Consider the following 21,781-nt stretch of genomic DNA (forward strand, 5'->3'; position numbering starts at 1 on the left):
TCCCTTCACTTTGGCTTGAGTGAATGATTATAATCTGTAGACGAATTAGATCATATTCATCCAAATTAGCAAAAAACATTTCTAATTACCATTAGAGATTTGCAGTTTGCAGTGACTATAGTGTAATAAAAAGCCACTATAGTGTAATAAAAAGCCACATTTATTTTTGACTTCTCTTAGGATTGTAATATCAGTTCAGAACTCAGGAATAAAACGTGTGGTCATGTTTTAGGAAGGTTTTGATCACTCTTTTTGATTTTGATGGTTCTTATTAGACAGTCTGTTTATTACATACAGTTGAAGTCTGAATTTTTAGCCCCCCTGTATTTTCCCCCCAATATCTGTTTAATGGAGAGAAGATTTTTTTCAACACATTTCTAAACATAATAGTTTTAATAACTCATCTCCAATAACTGATTTTTTTATCTTTGCCATGATGACAGTAAATAATATTTGGCTAGATATTTTTCAAGGCTCTTCTTTACTGCTTAAAGTGACATTTAAATGGTTAACCAGGCTAATTAGGCAAGTTATTGTATTACGATAGTTTGTTCTGTAGACTATCGAGAAAAAATATAGCTTAAAGGGGCTAATAATTTTGACATTAAAATGGTTTTTGTTTTATGTTTCAAAATGCTCAGAAGATGATCACTTTAAAACGTAAATATTATTAATTCATTTTAATAATCTAATTAACAAAAGAACTTACAATCGTTTACCCAATTATTGGTAACAATAAGACATTGAAAATATTTAAACTGCATGATGTATTGCGAATAAATATTTCTTAGATGATAACGTAATATAAAAATAAAATTTGACACCCAGTGTCTCTAAATAAAAAGGAAAATTAAAATGCATTCTCTTTCTGTGTGATTTGACTAATTGTTGCTACGCTAATGAATGTGTTTATTAATCTAATCATTGATGGTGTTCTTTTTGACTTTTCAGCATTCTCTGCTACGCTGAAAGGTAAAACTGCTGTATTGATTATTTGAATTTTAGTTTTACAAATTTGTAGTAAAATCCAAAAGTTGTACTAATTCTGTTCTTTTTTTATATAAGTCTTTTGAGTCGAATATCCAAACAATAAAAGATGAATAAGACTTTATTTATTTGTTTGTTTGTTTGTACATTAGAATGTGTCCTGTTTAATTCATTTTTTTATCTTATAATTTTTTTGGCATTATTTACAGAAGATGCCCATTTTTATTGTCGATATTTTAGCTTTAAATAAAGCAAATAGCAAAAGATGAGTATCATTTACTAGCTGAAGTATTTACATTTTTTTCATTAAATAAGATTTTCCGTTGACACCTAATATATATTGTTTTTTCAAATTAGTTCATTAATAACACTTTATGTACAAGCAATCAACTTTTTATTACTTGTCTTTTTTTTTCTTAGTTTTTTTTTGCTGTTATTACTTATTATAAAAATAACTTGTTTCAACAATATACCACAATGAAACCTCTCCACTTGTGTTTCTTCCAGCCCAAGAAGCATCGCAGACGTTGTTTTTTGGGGAAGACTTCCACATCCCCTTGCCGGCAGGAGGAGCTGACGTGTCCTTCAGGCCTTCATTTGGTCCAGGACGCGAGAAGCCACTGATGAGAGCTGGGAAAGTGGTGGACCGTCGTGCCGCGCTCAACACCGGTATGAGCCACCTGATTTTGGAGAATGTTGGAGAAAGCGACGAAGGAGTTTACACCATCACATCCAACCAAAACACAAAGGAAGTTACAACCATGAAGCTCTATATTAGAGGTACTGCAGCAATTTCATCGCATAATACCAAAGATTCTATCACACATTTTGTACAGCAGCTTGTGCATTCAATTGGACACACACACACACACACACACACACTAGAATAGCTGTGAGTGACTTCCATTATTATAGGAAGTGATGTGGTGAATGGTAAGGGAGGTTTAATGAGCTGCTGCAGTAATTGTAGCTCTGTCAAGCCACTCTGGTTGCCTTCCGTTGTTATCTACCTAAAGAGCCCTCATTTATCTGTTTCTCCCATTATTAGTGGTGCTAGCTGACCCTTTCCATTAATGGGGTACAAAATACAACCTCTTCTTCTACGACCAGAAAATTGGGCAGCGAAAGTAAATCCTCAGAAAGGTCATCAAAGTAAGAGGCAATCATGTTTGTTTGCAATCTTGACATTAATGTGGATTTTTCTTAAACATTAAATGAGCATCAAAATATTATGCAAATAATAATAAAGAATAAGACTTTAGTTTAAATTACGCTGTCCCTCAGTAGGTTCTAGCTTATTATATTTTCCATACTTTGGAGAAAATGTTTATAAAATCTGTTTTATATTGGGTGGCATGGTGGCTCAGTGGTTAACATTGTTGCCTCACAGCAAGATGGTCACTGGTTCGAGTCCCGGCTGGGCCAGTTGGCATTTCTGTGTGGAGTTTGCATGTTCTCCCTGTGTTTGCGTGGGTTTCCTCCTGGTGCTCCGGTTTCCCCCAGAGTCCAAAGACATGCGCTATAGGTGAATTGAATAAGCTTGGCCATAGTGTATGTGTGTGAAAGAGTGTGTATGGGTGTTTCTCAGTGTTGGGTTGCAGCTGGAAGGGTATCTGCTGCGTGAAACGTGCTGGATAAGTTGTCAGTTCATTTCCCTGTGGCGACCCCTAATGAATAAAGGGACTAAGCCGAAAAGAAAATGAATGAATGAAAACTGGCCGTAGTCTATGACTAGTCTAGTCTATGTCTATTAAACATATAGTTGGCAGTTCATTCCAGTGTGGTGACCCCTAATAAATAAGGGACTTAGCCGAAGGAAAATTAGGAATGGCTGACGTTTCGACACAGTGTCGAGATCCCGAAGCGCAAGTGTTTCGAAACACTGCACCGAAACATGGTCCGAAACACCCAAGTCACGTGACTAAAGTGTTTCAAAACACCTGGTCACCTGACCTGAAGCAATTCAAAGCTTTGATCAGTTTAGAAGCGTTTCGAGACTTGGCGAATCTGCATTTGACTACCAGGGTCAGAATATACTTCTGTGTCGTATAACCTGGTGGACTGTGCATGTGCACGCTGTTACTTTGCATCAAATAACTTTTGGGTTCGAATCCCGACTTGTACAAATACTCCGAAATGATGGTTTTATGTATTTTAATCATGTTTCTGTTTTATGGTGTAGCCTAAATAGGATAAAGCTGCGGATACGCCATCAATTTGGCATCATTTTTGTAACACTGTAAAACAATAATTAATATTTTTACATTACTGTGATGGTTGGGTTTAGGGTTTGGGTAGACGTTAATAAAATACAATACAGGGGAAATTTAATAAATAATATAAATAATTCTTGTCAGGGCCGGAGTGGGACTCTTTTTCAGCCCTGGAGTTTCAAGCCTCAGACCGGCCCACCTCAGTTCACCAGTTGACTATATTAAAATAAGGTTATTTCCAATTCAGTTTCTAATTACACTATCACGTCTTTTTTTGAGAAAACAGCACTTTTAGAACTTCAAATGTTCAACAACCCTTACAGTATTATGTCTTAACAATAAAAATGAAAAAAAAAATTGTTACTCAGACAAGGACCGAACCCGGGTTGGCCGCCTCATTATCTAACATACTAACCACTGTACCACAACTGCTGTACGTTTAATGGTGACTTATCTAGTTATATCATCATTAACCTGCATCCTGCTCACGAAGCTACGAGAAAATAGATAAAAAGAGCAGAGCTGCGGTAAAATAATTAATAAGAAGGCTGTGGTCAAGTAAATAATAAAATTATTTTTAAAAAGTGTGACTGCTGAGAGCAACCGATTCTGGAACTAGGGACACCGGCCCTCGCGGCCAAAAAACGGACCGGCCCACCGGGAAGTCTCCCGGTCCTCCTGATTAGCCAATCCGGGCCTGATTCTTGTTAACTTCTGGCCACAACTGTGTCTGATCTAGCAACAACCCTGTTTCATGACCAAAACAAGACAAATTTATTCACAAAGTGTTCATTCGGATGTCACACCAATGTTGAAACAAAACGAGACAAGAACAAAGCATTACCAACTGGTATTAAAGCATTATAAAATTGTATCAGCCATGGAATCGAACCCACTATCCCAGCATGGTAGTCAAAAACCTTAACCACCCCACTAAATCAATTAATGGTTTAGGCCTGCAAAGTGGGGTTTAATACCTCAATTTGCTCAACTGTTATTTGCTGAAGCCGTTTCAGTGCAATACAAAAATTACCACTAGGTGTCAGCGTAGAGTGGGGTTTCGAAACGTTTCGAAGCTTCGACACATTTGCTTCGACTGTTTCAGGGTTTCATGAAGCCTTACTTTGCCCACCACTAAGGAAAATATATGAATGAATGAATGTTTTATGTTGCAATGACTTGGATAAGATGAGCAAAGTTTTATTTTCGACACATGCAGTCAAACTAAAGAGTTTTAAAATGACTCTTCTTCTCTCCGTGCTGAGAAAAACATCTGAAATGTTACATTTTTGGTGTTATGTTTATATATAGTCAAACTATCATTAAATCTTCAACTGGCTTAATAGTGTCAGAGATTTATAGGGCTGGTTGAAATATACTCATATCACAGTGATCTCATGCTTTCTTAACTACTGTTTTCTGTAAACTTTCTTAAGCGTTTACTAATTATTGAGAGGACAGCATACAGCACATTTTTACATATTTTATATATTCGGCCATTAAGTCAGGTTAAGTTTTTTTTTTACTGTACTAAGTGTGATCTTGAGCATTTAAAGTGATAGTTCACTTCAAACCTTTATGAATTTTCTTCTGTTGAACACAAAAGCAGATATTTTGAAAAATGTTGGTGAGCTGTAACTCTGTTTATCCTACTATGGAAGAAACTACCACTACTATCCTACTAAAGAAAGGAACTCGTAGAGGTTTGGAACCACTTGAGGATGAGTAAATAGTTTGTAAATTTTCATTTTTTTGTGAACTATCCCTTTAAGGTGCTGTCAGGGTCGGTGAGGGAAAAAAAGGAGTGCAGACCCAATTGCAGAAGAAATGTAGAAATATTTATTATAAACTACAAATAAAAATAAAAGGCAAAACAAAACTACCCCGAAGGGGAAAACATGAATTAAAAAGGCAAAAACAAACTTGACAGGGCTGGCAGGACAAAACAGGACTGGACACAACAAGACAGGGTAATATCGACGACGAACTGGCAAAGGACTGAAAACATGAGGGAGATTATAAAGCAAAAAGTAAATTGACACAAAGGTGAACATGACAAACTAATAATGAGTAAACCAGGAGGGAGTGACTAGACAATAGACGGGAGAGCGCATGACACAGAGAGACAATACAAGCCATGCGCTCACATAACACTACACTGAAGCACACGACAAAAGCACGTGACCACAATGTAAACACCGAGCCACGTGCTTTGACAAAAGACGCAAGACACGAGCACACGATGAATGAAAGCACTCACCGTGCGCTCACACACGCAGCGTGCATGCTTCATCCCAGCGCCGACCAAAACCAACAAGACTGAGACGCTGGGAATGAAACACCACGCTGCTGACAGACGAAAACACAAACACGAGTACAAGAGCGCACGCGTCTGAGGGATGCAGAGCGCGCGCGCGGCCGCGTCAAGCAGGAGCGCGCACACTCTACGTACACCCACGACGGCGCGCGCTCACACAGAGACAGAAACAGGACCAGACATGAGAAGTGTCAGAGCTCTGCCACCAAAACAAGAATTTTCAAGACCAAAGTGGCAGAACCCTGACAGGTGCTCTGTGCATTTCATTTAATGGCCACTGGTGTTGCTACTTATTTTGCACTGCTAGATTGAGTACAAGTAAAACTAAAATGAAAATTATTTTTTAATTATATATACAGTTGAAGTCAGAATTATTAGACCCCCTGGTAATTTTCACCCCAATTTCTGTTTAAAGGAGAGAAGATTTTTATCAGCACATTTCTAAACATAATCGTTTTAATACCTCTTAAAAGTCTCATTTAATCTTTCTTGTTTGTCTCTCTTGTTTGTCACTTTCCAGACTGCTCAAGTGAGGTCAAGGTGTATTATGGTTTAGATTTTCATGTTTCACTGAATGATATATCACAGCCGTTGCGCATCGGCTTTCGCCACAGTGCAGTGGAGGCCAATCAGACGTCACTGCCTGCTGCCAACCTGCTAAATGATGATGGGACGCCCAAGGAGACTTACCAGGAGCGGCTCAAGATCGATACTCAAAAGTTTGTTTTGCGTGCTGTCACAGGGGCTGATGAGGGCAGTTACACCTTCAGTGATTCCAATGGCAAAGTCAAGAAGAAGATCTGCCTGAATGTGAAAGGTAAGATTCACATCTTACCTTTCAGAAAGCGGCCGAGAAATCATAAAGTGCAGGGTCAACATATTACACACAGTTTTGTTTGCATCACAGGCTAAACACGATCTATATAGGCTATATAAAGTTTAGGAAATTTGCTTGTTCACTATTTTAGTTGTTATTAAAATGCATCTTAATGATCGTGTGATGTAGGGGCGGACGAGAGAGTTATCTGTAAAGCTGCATTGAGTTTGCCCCAAAAAGATAAGCTTAGCATCTGTCAGTTGGTCTGTCCTGCCTGGGTGTTTTATTTAGTTCACCAGTATTATTTTTCTTCTTCTTCAAATAGATCTCTTCAGAGATCCTCCTTGCTTGTTCTTTCACATTTAACTTGAACATACGGTTGAAGTCTGAATTATTATTTCTGTTTAACAGAGAAAATACTTTTTCAACACATTTCTAATCATAATCATAATAACTTATTTCCAATAACTGATTTATTTTATCTTTGTCATGATGACAGTACATAATATTTGACTAGATATTTTTCAAGATACTAGTATTTAGCTGAAAGTTACATTTAAAGGCTTCACTAGGTTTGTTCGATGGTTTGTTCTTTAGACAATCAGGAAAACAATAGCCTAAAGGGGCTAATAATTTCGACTTTAAAATGGTTTTTAAAAAAATTAAAACTGCTTTTATTCTAGCCGAAATAAAACAAATACGACTTTCGCCAGAAGGAAAAATATTATCAGTCATACTGTGAAAATTTCCTTGCTGTTAAACATCATTTGGGAAATATTTAAAAAAGAAACAAAAATTCAAAAGGGATGAATAATTCTGACTTCAACTCTAAATGCATGTGGAGGGAGACAATATTATAGGATATCGAGCTATTTTTAAAGGCGATTATTGATACAATTTTGACAGCTTTAAAATGAACTCTTCAAAGCACTTCAATGTAAATGCACCGGCGAACTATTCCTTTAAGTACAGAAATTATTCACACTATAGGCAAGCTGATATAAAAAATATGGGTAGTTTTTGAGGGAGGAATAAAGTATGTGAAGGAAAATAGTCAGCCGTTAAAATAAATAATCCTAAAATTAGCCATGAGAACTGAAATAAGATCGCAGTGTGATGCAAAAGGGGCTTGTATCTTCCTGAAGGGATTTATTTTGCAATAATACGCAAATAGCTGTACATTTTCCTGCATTAGATGGCTATAAATAAATAGAAATATTGATTCATGGGGAAATTGTATGATTATATAGAGAAAAGAGGCCACAGAGTGATGTGAGATATTTGAAACTATCAACTAGTTTTTTTTGTCATAGACAACAGTCAGAGTTGTAGTTGTGTTTGTATTAAACACAAATTTTGGTGGCAGAATGCTGCAACTGACAAGTTATAAATGCAAGATTATGTTTGGCATATACAGTGGTGTAAAGTAACTAATTACAAATACTCAAGTTACCGTAATTGAGTAGTTTTTCTCAGAAATTATAATTAACTAAGTAGTTTTAAAAATGTGTCCTTTTACTCTCACTTGAGTTCATTTTTAGTGCTGTATCTGTACTTTTACTCCACTACTTTCCTTCAACCTGTAGTCACTACTTTATTTTTTCCTTGTTTATGGGAGTCCTGTGATTCCTGTCTAATCAAATCACACATAGAAGGTAAATTGCATCATTATGAAATACTTCAAGCCATGTGCACTTTACATTGCAGCAAACTGTTTGGAAGCATTAAAAGTGTCCAAGAAGATGTTTAAAATCTTTACACGCAATGACCCAGAGACTGTTTAGATCAGGGATGCCTAAACACAGTCCTAGAGGGCCGATGTCCTGCAGATTTTAGCTCCAACTTGCCTCAACACACCTGCACAGATGTTTCTAGAAAGCCTGGTATGAGATTGATTAGCTAGCCCAGGTGCATCTAATTGGGATTGGAACTAAACTTTGCAGGACACCGGCCCCTAAGGACCGAGTTTGAGCACCGCTGGTTTAGATGCATTTCCCTGATAAGAAGATGATGGATATTTACTGTATGATGACTGAAATGGCCTTAAGCACCCAGCAGGCACAAGACATCAACATGCCGTCAGATTGAAATTGTACCCTAACGGCGTGGAGACGCTGCATTTTGTTTGGAAATGAAAATCGGGTTTACATTAGAACTCAACGTCAGCCCGATGTCACTGTCCAACCAAATATCAACGTCTAATGATGTTACAGCTTGACATTGTGTCGACGTTACCACTATGACGTCTATCAGGTGTTCAATTTTGGTTGCCATACCTGATGAATAAATGTCAGTATTTGACGTCAATAGGATGTTGGTTTAAGATGTTGGCTCGATATTGGATTTTGGTCACTTTCTAACAACTTAAAATCAACCAAATATTAACGCCATTTGATGTCATTATTGGACATCAAAATAATAATGTCCTTAAACGCTGGCCAGACATTGAATTTTGGTCACCTGACATCACAACCTAAATCTAACCTAATATTAACGTCTTATGACATTGTATGCCTGCTGGGCAATAAGTAAATGCACTACAGAATGTTACGTTTACACACATCCACAATTTACATGTACATGCATAACCTTTTAACAGCATTATACTCACTACTCATGAGTACTTTTAAAAGGGCTACTTTTTACTCTTACTTTGAGTAATATTTACAACAGGTACTTTTACTCTACTCACACTACATTTTTAGGCAAGTGATGGTACTTTTACTTAAGTATGCTTTTTCAGTACTCCTTTCACCACTGGGCATAAACACTTCCAGAAACAGGGTTTTGCAGTAATGCCATGAAAGATCCATTATTTTCTGCTATAACGTTTTTCTTTAGGGAAAATATAAGCAACCTTAATTTTTAAGAGTGTACATTCAGAGGAAAACTCTTTAGGTATGTCATAAAACCAAAAAAGATTGGTAGGGGAAGTTCTAAAAGAGGAAGAGAGACAACTAGAATACCTAGAATTTCTGTAGCAATTAATCTCTAAAAAATCTATGATTTCTCCCTACTGTTTTCCCCCCTTTTTCTTGACTCTTGACATCATCTTAGATTAAAAAGCTGAGTATCACGGCTTCAATAACATATTTCCTTCCTGCTGTCCCTCCTTCTTTCTCACTTCCAGAACATCAGGTATTTGAACCCGTTTCATACGGTGACACTGTGAAAATAAACCTGCACTTGAATAGGTCTTTAGTCCGCCTGAACTACACCCCTGAGTCCGATAAGCTCAAGTATTTGATTATGGAGAGCGGAGAGCTCAGTGTGCCTCCTAACCTGGACCTCGAGGGTCGCCTTACTTTGGAGGACTCTGTGTGTGTCCTGACGGATGTGAAGGCCAGCGATGCCGGTGTTTTCAGTGTGACGGACCTTCAGGGATTCTTGGTGTCTGAGTTCCACCTGAGTCTGAAACGTGAGATTTAAGATGACAGATGAAAATTAAATAAACTGCTCATTTAATTTTGATGTTTTGGACTTACTGATGTATCTCCCTCTCTTATTTCTCAGCCTACAGTATTCCAAGACTGTACATTGCCATCATCGCTCTGGTAGCATTATTGGTGTTGCTGCTGTTGGTGTGCTTGGTGTCGTGCTTGGTGAAGATACGCAAACGTGCAGCAAAGGCCAGAGCCATTGAGGAGAAAGCCCAGAATGCTGGAAAAGTGGAAGGAGATGCCTTCAGACAGGTATTTACCAATTTACTCCATTTTGGGCTGAAGTGTGGTGCGATTCTGGAGTTAGGTCTTAATTTCAGTAGTCATCTCAAAGCAATAACTAAATCAGCATATTATCATCTCAAAAACATTGCAAGTATTAGATGTTGTGTTTCCAGTGAAGACTTAAAGACACATGTTCATGCTTTTATCACCAGCTGGGTGGATTACTGTAATGGACTCCTTATCGGCCATCTCAAAGGACAGTTAGATTCTGGTATTCTGACCAGAAACAAAAAATCTAAGCATTTTACTCCAGTCCTCGGGTCCCTAGGCTGGGTTCCAGTTAAATATAGAGTTGATTTTAAAGTTAAAATCACTTAAAATTATTTATTTTAAAAATTACATGGCCTAGGACACCTCAATACATTGCAGTTATGGTCACTGGAACCTAATGCCGAGTTCAGACTGCAAGATTTTTACAGTAGTCGTGTCACAGATGTTTTCACACTGCATGACTATCTGGGCTAGCGTTTCATCGCTGCTTTGTTTACACTGCAAGATGGATCGGCGACAGGGACTTTCACATTGCATGACTTTACTATAGGAAGAATCGCCGACAACTTCGTCCAAACTACGTCTCAGCCAAAAACACGTAGTATATCTTTTGTTATTAACTACATTATGAGAAAGAAGCATTTAATGGGGTAAAAAATGTACATATTTGCTCACCTGGGTTTAAAGGGAATTAGCCATTTCTACTCAACGTTGATAATAAACTAATTTCTTTCTGTATGAAACGTCAAACAGACACGGGTGCTCCTCCTGAGTCCTGTTAAACCTCCACTAGTTTTTCCTCCATTTCGTGGGTCCAAATAAACCGAAAAAGAGCGCTTTTAACTTCTCCCCCAGCCTCCCGCTGGCCTGCAGCAGGTATACACACACGCACACACAAGTGAATGCTGCTCTCTCATTGGCTGTAGGCGATGGCTGATGTTATTTTCAGTCAAAACTCAATTCACACGGCATGATTTGAATCGCCGACAGCTCCAGATATTTAGCATGCCAAATATCTCACAGGTATCGGCGATTCTCTCAGATCGCGTCTTTGAAAGTTCATACTGTGTGATTGTCACTCACGTGCACGAGCACCGATTTGCCTGTGATTTCAGGCATTTGTCTGCGATTTCTCAAAACCTGTCGGCGAGCCAAAATCGGGGCTAAAATCACGCAGTCTGAACTAGGCATAACTGACATCCCAGATTTTTAAGATCTGAGTCAGAGAGGAGGGAAATCCACTTTTAGCTACTATGCCACCCGCTTCTGGTACCGGCTTACAGAAATGATTAGAAGTGTTCCGGTTGTAGGCACACTCAAATCAAGACTTAAAAGACTTCATTTTAAAGTGGTTCGTACTGTCGTCTCACAGCAAGAAGGTTGCTGGTTCGAGTCCTGGTTGGGCTAGGTGGGATTTCTGTCTGGAGTTTTTGTGTTCTTCCCGCGTTTACGTGGGTTTCCTCATTGTGCTCCAGTTTCCCCCACAATCCAAAGACATGTGCTATAAGTGAACTGGATAAACATAATTGGGCATAGTGTATGAGTACGTGTATGTGAATAGGAGAGTGTATGGGTGTTTGCCCAGAACTGGGGGTCTACAAGTTAGGGACACTCACACCATGGGGAGACGAGAGGCGGGACAAGCGTGCTTTGGCCCGGTTCAAGGCAACTTTACATAGTGTGAGTACGCCTTTAGTGTACTCTCAGTGCTGGGTTGGGAAGGGCTTCCGCCGCATAAAACATATGCTAGAGTAATTGGCGACTCCTGGTAAATCAGAAAGCCGAAGGAAAGTGAGTGTTTAATAATGCTTTCAAACCCCACTTAGTAACTTCAGATCAACCACATTTGCTGTTTTACATTTTCATATGCTATTTTATGTTTTTAAAAGATGCATTTGCTAAGTCTTTTGCTCATATTTATGCAGGTTGTGAAAGATGCCTGTACCCGTCAAAATGAGGAAGCCCCAGCCCTATCACAGAAAGAAGACATTACTGAAAAATCACAGAGCACAGAGGTCAGCATTAAGGTGAGCACTAGAAATGTGGAAAACTTTTTAGATTATATATATATAGCTTAAGCATTTGCTATTTTTCTACTGCATGATTTGACTTGGTAGTGCTCATTTTATAGGGTGAAGGAGTTACTGTAGCCAATGCTTGGTTCTTTTTTTTAGCGGTCTTTTGAGCCATACCGATATTAAAATTTGATGTGTAAGAGTTATGTCACACAGTAAAAATTGGCTTATAATGCTGAATTTTGACAAATGTTGTTGAAATGTTCCAGGGACACTAAATTCTGTGTATGTTTTTCAGGGTTTGGAAGTGTCTACAAAAGAACCAAGTCTACAAGAGAGGAATATGGAGACCAGTGACTCTGGAGTGGGCTTTAATACCACAGGGCTCCCGCTTGACAGTGACACAGATGCCCCAACAGCAGCCATAGCGGATTCTGATGTTTTAAGTTCCTCTGCTGCCCCGGAAATCAAAGCTGTTCCCAACCAAATTCCAGAACCAAAGACGGCCCCCTCCCCTCCAAAACCAGCATCAGCTTCTGATCTCAAACCAACACCTGTGGTCAAGTCAACAGCTCCTCCACCACCTTCTCCTGAACCCAAGCCTCCAGTAACACCTGAACCCAAACCTGCAGTCACACCAACACCTGAATCCAAACCTGCTGCTACACCTGAACCAAAAATGACCATCTCGCCACCACCTGAAACAAAACCAACCTTAACCCCATCACCTGAACCCAAACAACCTGTGATACCTGACCCGAAACCAACAAGTCCGGCACCTGAGGCTAAACCAATTCCAAGCCCAACTCCTGAACCTCCAAAAGCAGTAACACCAACTCCTGATGCAAAACCAGCCATTACTCCAGATGCCAAACCAGCGGTTTCACCTACTCCTGAACCCACACCAGCTAAAATTGGCACTCCTGAACAGAAACCTGCTGTGAGCCCCACACCTGGTCCCAAGACTCCAGATCCTAAAGCAGTTTCTCCAGTCCCTGAGCTTAAACCAACTTCGCCCACTCCGCAGTCTAAATCACCAATCTCCCCAATTCTCGACTCAAAACCAACTACAAATGGCACTCCTGAATCCAAGGCTGAATTAGGATCAGAGTCAAGTGCGCCCCTGTCTCCTGGGCTGGATGTGAAGGGCACTACCCCTCCCAAAACCCCTGATACCGGGAAAAGCTCAGTTAAAACTCCTGAGCTCATCTCCACTGGAGGTCTTGACTCGGCTTCAACCAATGACAGTGCACCGCCTCCAAGCACCGATGGAGCGGCCACCAACTGAGATTAAAACCATAGCCTCTTCCTGCCTCCTCCTAGTGTATTAACCACCACAGACAATCGAGATACTTGTCTTAACAACAAATAAGAGCTAAGTGACTTCCTAAGGAGGTGGGGTCTTTTGAGTCTCACTTTTAATACGATTAACATGCATCAATAGAAAGATCCACTGTAAATCCACTCAGTTTACTAATATTTAGTCACCACATAAAAGGGTTGGAATACAGAGATGAAGCACTCCAGACCCTACACTATTGGCTGATTTAATACAGAACGAGGGAGGCTGTCTGGGATATTCCAAGAAAGTGTACAAAGACAAATGTTCCTTCACAGAAATAATACATCACTGCATGAAGATATTGAAAAAATAAATGATATTATCAGTTCTGTAATCCAAGATTACTACAGTTGAATTTGGGGAAGGCACCCAGGGGCATGGGACATTAATCATTTTCATTCTATACGAAATAATTTCTGCTCCATTTTGAAAAGTTAGAGACTCCGAATTGCAGGATTGATACTGAGGAAGCAGTGTGGCAACTTTCTGCTATTTATGGACTGGAAAATGGAAACGCCTTGTGTCACTTTTACACATGCAAGTCAACGTCATTTTGACAAGAGATAAACTAGGCAACTCCTAGAGTAAAGTGCAGTGCAAAGCCAAACGAAGAAAATCCATTTGACCAAAAACATCACAATCCTTCATAGACTAATCTGTGACTTTGTGCCTGGAGGACATTTTTGAAAATCTTCTTCTATCAGTCCAACCTAAGACACAAGCTGTTCTTATCCAGAGATGTGACTGACCACATTTCTGTCCATTCAGTAACAAAAATATTACTGTGGAAATATTCCTCAATTGTTTCTGTGAGCAAGATCCCTTCATACAACTGACAACCTTGACGGCAACAGGTACAAGTTACTTCTTTGAGTGAGTTGTTTTCAGACTAATCGATCTTGATGGGGAGGCTGAAGGACCCAAAAAGATGTTATGTAAATCAGGGGTTGACACATGTACACCCAAAAAGTCTGCTGATTCCCATCTTACTTCCCAGAACTGAGTTGTCAGTTGTGGAGAATGTGGCAGACTACTGCTACATGGTATAGTTTTACTGGCACCTTATGCCAAGGTCAGACTGCAGGATTTTTAAAGTAGTTGTGTCACAGATGTTTTCACACTGCATGACTATCTGAGGTAGCGTTCTGTCTGTGCTGTGTTTACACTGTAGGACGGATCGGCAAGAGGGGGTTTCACACTCAATGACATTACAATAGGAGAATCGCTGCCAACTTTGTCTCGGTTCACAAACTACGTCTCTTATAACTAAACACACAAATGAAGTGACATGGAAGCAACGTGAGGTGACGTAGTATGTCTTTTGATTGTAACTACATAATCAAAGAGAAACATTTAGTGGGGTAGAAAATGTCCTTAATTTGCTCACCTGGCCTTTAAAGAGAATTGACAATTTTTCTTAAGCTTTTTTCTTTTTCGACCCGGTTGTGGTATCGCTTAGATGACACGTCAAAAGACACGGGTGCCATCGGTGCCAATAGCGTAGTGATTAAGTGCGTCGACATTTAGCACTAAGGTGCTCATGGAGACCTGAGTTTGATTCCCGGCTTGAGGTCTTTTGCCAATCCCTCCCCTCTCTGTGCTCTTGGGTCCAAATAGACCGAAAATAAACACTTTTAATTTCTCCCTCAACCTCCTGTTGACCTGCAGATATCCACACTCATGGATGCTGCTTTGTCATTGGGTGTAGATAATCACCAATGTTATTTTTTATCAGAACACATTTCACACGGGGCGACGCAGTGACGCAGTAGGTAGTGCTGCCGCCTCACAGCAAGAAGGTCGCTGGGTCACTGGTTCGTACCTCGGCTCGGCTCAGTAGGCGTTTCTGTGTGGAGTTTACGTGTTCTTCCTGCGTTCGCGTCGGTTTCCACCGGTTGCTCCTGTTTCCCCCACAGTCCAAAGACATGTGGTACAGGTAAATTGGGTTGGCTAAATTGTCCGTAGTGAATAAGTGTGTGTATGAATGAGTGTGTAGATGTTTCCCAGAGATGGGTTGCGGCTGGAAGGGCATCCGCTGTGTAAAAATGTGCTGGATAAGTTGGCGTTTCATTCCGCTGTGGCGACCCTGGATTAATAAAGGGACTAAGCCGACAAGAAAATGAATGAATGAATGAACATTTCAAACGGCATGATTTTGAACATGCTCAGATATCTCACGGGTGACTCATTGGCAATTCTCTCAGATTGCATCTTTGGTAGTTTACAGTGTGATTGTTACTCACGTGACCGACATTTGTCGGCGATTTCGCAAAACCTGTCAGTGAGTCAAAATCGAGGCTAAAGTCTTGCAGTCTGAACTTGGCATTACAGTATCACTCAACCAGCTGAATGGGCTAAAAAGAAATTGAACAACACATGATTTCATCCTTATTTGATGAATACCACCCAGGATTGACAATGTACTCAAACATCTCGATCTAAATTTTATAGACTGCTCACTTTACAGAGCTACAATAGCATAGTGTTAAATAGCCTTGACTCTGAATCTATGAGCAGGGAATTAGCCCCAGAATGTCATGTCATGGTAAAATCTGCTTGTTCATGTTGTATGAGGAACAGTTAGACATAAGTGAATTTATAAGATCTAAATATCTTGTGTTGTTTCAGGTTGATCTACAGTGTTCAACAAATAGGTTTGGAGTCATAGTTGAAAGACAATACAGTTTCACATATCAGTTTACAGATAAATCCCTGGTGCCTCCTCTAGAGCCTGAACACCACTGCCTGTTAATGTTGTATATGTCCAGGAAATCGCTCTTACCAAACTGTCTGTGGGAGCTGATGGTAAATCACAGTGATTAGCGGGGATGATACGTCACGAAATGTGTATCAAGATCTTTATGCATGGGCGGATCTGACAGGCTGGGGGTTTGTGGGTAAATTTACTAACCGAAGATGATCACTACCTCACATTTAAGCTGGATTAAAATACTAAATAACTAATTAAACACATTGTAAGGTATGTTGACATAAAAAGAAAAACAAAATACAGTTTTGTGGCAAAGCACAAGGTTTTAAATACAATCAAAGGTTTACAAAACACAATCGGATATTTGGCAATGCCTTCCCCACAAACCTCTGAAAATGGCCTTGTTCTCAGCATTTAACAGCTATTTTCATATCAGCGCAAGGAACTGACACTTGTAAGCCATACCACCCTCACATCTCCTAATGTAAATATCACAAACCCTAGATGTCATAACCCCAGGTGCACTGTAGCATTCAAAGTAAAAACGATATATTAGCTGACAAAACTGGCTTTATGAAAAATGTGGATACATAGTTAATCTGACACAGAATTATGAGCACATCTGGACTTTATTTGACATGCACTTGTAAATTTCTGTATGTGCTGCCTGATTGGAGAGTGATTTAGGACCTGCACTGACACCTAGTGGTTTGGAGGCATTGATAAACCAATAGTTTTAGGTTACCCGTGCTTGTTTAGAAACGCTATGTTTGCAGTCGGCTGCAATAGCGTTGCGTAAATTGGCATGTTCGCCTTTAATGGAGGTTCATTTTTATTGTGTTTGTTAATATGGGGATTTCTGAGTAGGATTTGGCTGGTTACATGGCAGTACCCAGGAGCTTACTGGTGGTGTAACGGATCACAAATCTCACTGTTCGGATCACATTATAGTTTTTTTGTCACGGATCAGACCATTTTTCAGATCAGCCAAAAAGGCGAGGAGACTAATGTAATTTACTTTCCATTTATTACAAAAACCGTACTGCAAGACACTTTTGGGTTTAAAAAAAATGAATCTTATAACCTGTAATTTTGTTAAAAATAAAATGAAGAAATAATCAGCTGAATAAAAATAAATTGTAAAATATTCGATGAAAAGTTCACTTTTACTACTACTTTTACTGATAACATTAAATGTATAAATCTAAGCTTATAATTTTTACAATTCTTTTTTATTTTTAGTCTCATTTTCAATAAATGATTCAGATATTCACTCATAAAACTTCATGTTTCATTGCTAGATGTGTCATTTTTAGAGAATTATTTAGTGGCATGTTTTTGATGACTGGTTTTCACCATCGATTGGTTAAATGATGTAATTGCTGCCTACAACTTTTATTTTTGAGCATATGACGGTGATTTTAATCTTTACCATAAACTTCAGTGGTTTGATCTAAATTACAAATTATTATTTCAGTACTTCTAGTACTAGCTCAATAGACTAAAGACTGAATCTCTTTCTTGATTTTTGAAGGATTAATAAGCATAAGCTAATCACCATTAGTTATAATTCATATTGCGTGGGTGTTGAGATCCCGATCTTTTAATGATTAATCGTGCAGCTTACACTGAATGTGTTATTGCAGGCTAAACTAGAAGTAACTGTAAACACCTTTAATAACCCAGGAAACCCACCACATGCCAAATAACCTTCCAGAACTTTTTTTCCGCCATCATTATATTTTACAGAAAAGCCTAAATGCTTTTATACATGTGATGTGAATAAAGCAAGAGGTGATCTCTCTGTGATTTTTACAAAATTAGGATTAATCTAAAAGTTAAATTGATGTATTAATCCGCAGGTCACGTGTGTTCCGAACCGTGGGTTGTGATCCGTATGAATCACTCATCAAACTTAATCCATTACACCCCTAGAGGTGACCCACTGCACTTTTGTAGGGAGCTGATTTTAAACATATAGGCTTATCTATCAATTATTTATGTGCCTATTTCAAGCAAATTGAGTCCAGTTGACTCTTTCACTTTGTTTGGAGAAAGAAAAGGAGGCGATATTGAAGAAAGAACACCTAAGCAATATAAAAATGTGCAGATACACACATATATACGTGCACAAATGCATAATAATAATGCTGTCAACTTTGTATTGTGAGGTTCTGTAGGTTGGCCTTTACTTTTCAGTGTATTTTGTTTTCACACCCATTCACAGGTAGCAACATATTGTTTTTTGTCAAGTTTTATGAAATGCTAAACCTATAAACACAATGTAGCATAACATGCATACATTTTCTCATTGACTGTTTCAAAAACCCTTTTTTAAAGGGATAGTTCACCCAAAAAGGAAAATGACCTTATCATTTATTCTTCCTCATGCAGTTTTAACCCTTTGGGCTCTATCATTCACCTAACGCAATAAGGTGCTAGATGGCGCGATTTGTTGCTATTTTCAGACCAACGCAATTGAAATTTTCATGTTTTGCGTCAAGTTGTTTAAATAGCAAATCCATTTGCACCACTTTTCGGACTTGTGTGCCGTTCTAGAAAGGAGGTGTGTTAAGGTATAGACCACACCATTGACCAACTGAAAGTTGGTGACAAAACGCATTTGTTATGCGCCTATGCAGGCATACACATTGCCAAAAAGCATACACATTGCTTAATACACACATGATGTAAAGCAATACATAAATATCTTTTCATATGAAAAAAATAAAGGATTTAAATATTACAAAATTATTTTTTCTACATAATTAGAAAAACCACTGCCTCCATTCCTTCTTTATGTCGCGGGGCTTTTTTCAGTTTATTCATGACAATTTGCATAATGTTATTGTATATTGTTATTATTATTAGTGGTATTATTTATTAAATGCAACTAAATGCAAATTTAATAAAAACAATTATAGATTTGTCCATCTGTCGGTTTTGGAGACGTATCCATCACCATATGGGGCAAAAGAATAGGACGTGTGTTTGGATATAACTCACTTCGTTATTATTGTTCATTTATTATTCATTAGTTTGTAGTAAATTAGAACTGAATTTGGAAATAGTTTTTAAACAAACATGTGCGCTTAACAAACTAAATTAAATATGTAAGTTCATGGATGTCTTCAGCAGAGTGCGTACACAGGGTGTCCGCGGGGTCTTAAAGATTTGTAAAACTTGATAAATTAATGATGAAAAAATGAAAGCCCTTAAAGGGTATTAAAAAGTCTTAATTGCGTTTACACGAGGTCTTAAATTTTGTTCAAGCTTTGTCTAAAGTGTTTGACTCCAAAAAAAACATGAGTATATTTATTTTCCTCCTAATATTAACAACAGCGTTCTTGATTGACGCGATTGGTTCAGGTCGGTGTGCATCCTACCAAGCTCCTACGCCCTGGTGATTTTATGTAATTAGCAACAAATGCCGGAAATTGATGTTATGCTCTCCACATGCATCGAAACTATGGAGTGAAACAGACGGCAAAATGTGAAAATGTAAGTTTGCTTACTCCTGGTTGGGGAAAGATGAGTTTAAACAGTGGCTGAAGCCTGTCGCTGAAAACAATTACGTAATTTATTCTTTCAAGCTTGGTTTCTTCTGTTGCATGATTGTGCTCCATTGATTTATTTAACTACAATTGTTTATTAAGTTAAAGGTTTGATACTGATTAGAACTTGAAGTGGCAATGAGATATTCTGAGAAGGTCTATAAAAAGTCTTAAAAAGGTATTGAAATTATCTTGAGGATTTCTGCATGTACCCAGGTAAAACACTGTTTCCTTATCCATGAAAGTAAAGAAGTAAAGAGTAAAAGTAAAGAGAAAGTAAGAAAGAGGGCGAATTGAAGGAGGCTTGTTCTTTATCTTTGCGCTGCAGATAATCTGTTTAACTGTTTTCTCATTAGTGAAGCATTCAGCTTTCCACTTACAAAGTCTGCCATGTAAATAGCAAATGCACCATGGCGCAACACAACTGGCTCTTAAAGTGAATGTAAGATGAGACTCTAATTGGTTTAGTGCACCTTATGCTCAAAGAACACCCATAACTCATTAAGAGAAGAAGCACAACCCTGTTTGACCAGGGTGCAAATCGTATTTTTCCATCCTTAAAGTAGCAAACGTGGATTCGGACACGTCCTTAATGCTTTTGCACCATGTGCTTTAGACTTTGCGTCTAGATCATTAAAATAGAGCCCTTAATGAGCTTCTTTCTTCTGTTGAACATATGTATTTTAGCGTATAAATATTATGGAGGCCAGAGGGTCCCATGAACCAGCATTTTTCACAATATCTTCTTTTGTGTTCAACAGAAAAAAGAAACACAAATAGGTTTTTAAACAAGGAGGAATAAATGATGACATAATTTTCATTTTGGTTCAACCATCAATTCAATTTCCAGCAGATGATATCACATTTAAGTGCATCTCTGTAATGCGCGTCATGCAGGTTTCCAGGCAAAATCAATAGTCCTCTGGTCACTCGATGAATCACCACAGCAGGTTCATGTTAAACATATTTGTTACTCTTCAGGACACTGCCACTGATATAAGTCAAGTATCATGACGTCATGATTGCTGTCTGTTTTTGTATTTTGTATGTCGATGCTTGTAAGTTGTGTGTATGTGGGTGCAATGTGGTATTTTTGACGAGAGATTATAGATGTTATTCTTCATCTGCAACGTCAGGAGACCTGTATGTGTTTGTACAAGTGCATGCGAGTATGTCTGTGTGTGTTAGCAACAATCGCCATTGGATAGCTGTCATTTCAATGCAATTAGCAATGTCCTCTTTCTCCCCGGCTGGCAGGTAATTGCTGTTCCTTTTTAAGTGGTATTAAAGACAGATTCAATTTAAGGGAGTGCGCAGAGCGAGATTTATATCAGACTCCATGCTATCTTACTAGACTGCATCTGTTTTGATACTGAGATAACTGTATATTGAAGGTCATTGTGATTTTAATTAACACTCAAGATTACACTAATGGATAGTAGTTTGGTTTATGTAGTGCTTCTCCCCTGCTCAAGACGCTTTACAGCAAAACAAACACTGAAGTAACGATGCATCGTCATTGCAGTCTATCATTGCATGCTTTAGTTACGCTCCCATAGTGTGTATCCGTGATAGTGTGCTCATGCGTATGTAGGAGGTAGTGTGTAAACGTCTATACGAAGTACCGCTTTTCATATATCGCACGAGTCTACAGGTCTCCGATCGGATAATTACATTGTGTAAAACATCCCGTCCATTGATGTCACCAAGTCACCTTGTAACTTTTCATTTCATTGATTAGACCTGATTGGTCAATGACATGCTGAAGGGCATTAAAGGGATAGTTGACCCTCAAAAGAACTCCCCTCATGTCATCTTAATGGTGTCTGACTGGCTTTTAATCGTCTATACTGTGAAAGTCAATGGAGTTAAAGGTGCAATAGTTGATTGTCTTCATAAATTATTTCTGTTATGCTAGTTTAAAAGTATAGCAATTATTAAATGTTGTTCAGATGTATTTATATGCATTTTATTGTTCATTTCAATGAAGGTGTGGGACCAGTGTTTAATTTGAGCCTGATTCTGTTCCAGTAAATATCAGAGTGTTTTCCAGTATTTATTTTAAATGATTCGGCATTGACTTGTGCTTGTGCTATATAAGTGTGTGTAT

The 21,781-nt window shown here is 38.6% G+C and overlaps 1 protein-coding gene across 3 annotated transcripts in view; it reads left to right on the plus strand.

The window, feature by feature from the left end:
* The window catches only part of si:dkeyp-77h1.4, a 30,455-nt gene extending 8,829 nt beyond the window's left edge, over positions 1-21,626 (plus strand). For 2 of the 3 annotated variants that reach the window (XM_009292118.5, XM_009292119.5), the window contains 7 exons: positions 952-972; positions 1,495-1,767; positions 6,038-6,334; positions 9,465-9,752; positions 9,848-10,026; positions 11,976-12,077; positions 12,364-21,626. In XM_009292118.5, coding sequence (XP_009290393.2) covers positions 952-972; positions 1,495-1,767; positions 6,038-6,334; positions 9,465-9,752; positions 9,848-10,026; positions 11,976-12,077; positions 12,364-13,353 — 2,150 coding nt within the window. In that variant the 3' untranslated portion in view covers positions 13,354-21,626. The remainder of the gene's footprint in view (positions 1-951; positions 973-1,494; positions 1,768-6,037; positions 6,335-9,464; positions 9,753-9,847; positions 10,027-11,975; positions 12,078-12,363) is intronic. The other variant, XR_012392012.1, reaches the window with a different exon arrangement.
* The last annotated feature ends 155 nt before the right edge of the window (positions 21,627-21,781 follow it).

Source organism: Danio rerio, chromosome 16 (assembly GCF_049306965.1).
Source record: "Danio rerio strain Tuebingen ecotype United States chromosome 16, GRCz12tu, whole genome shotgun sequence".
Lineage (NCBI taxonomy): Eukaryota > Metazoa > Chordata > Actinopteri > Cypriniformes > Danionidae > Danio > Danio rerio.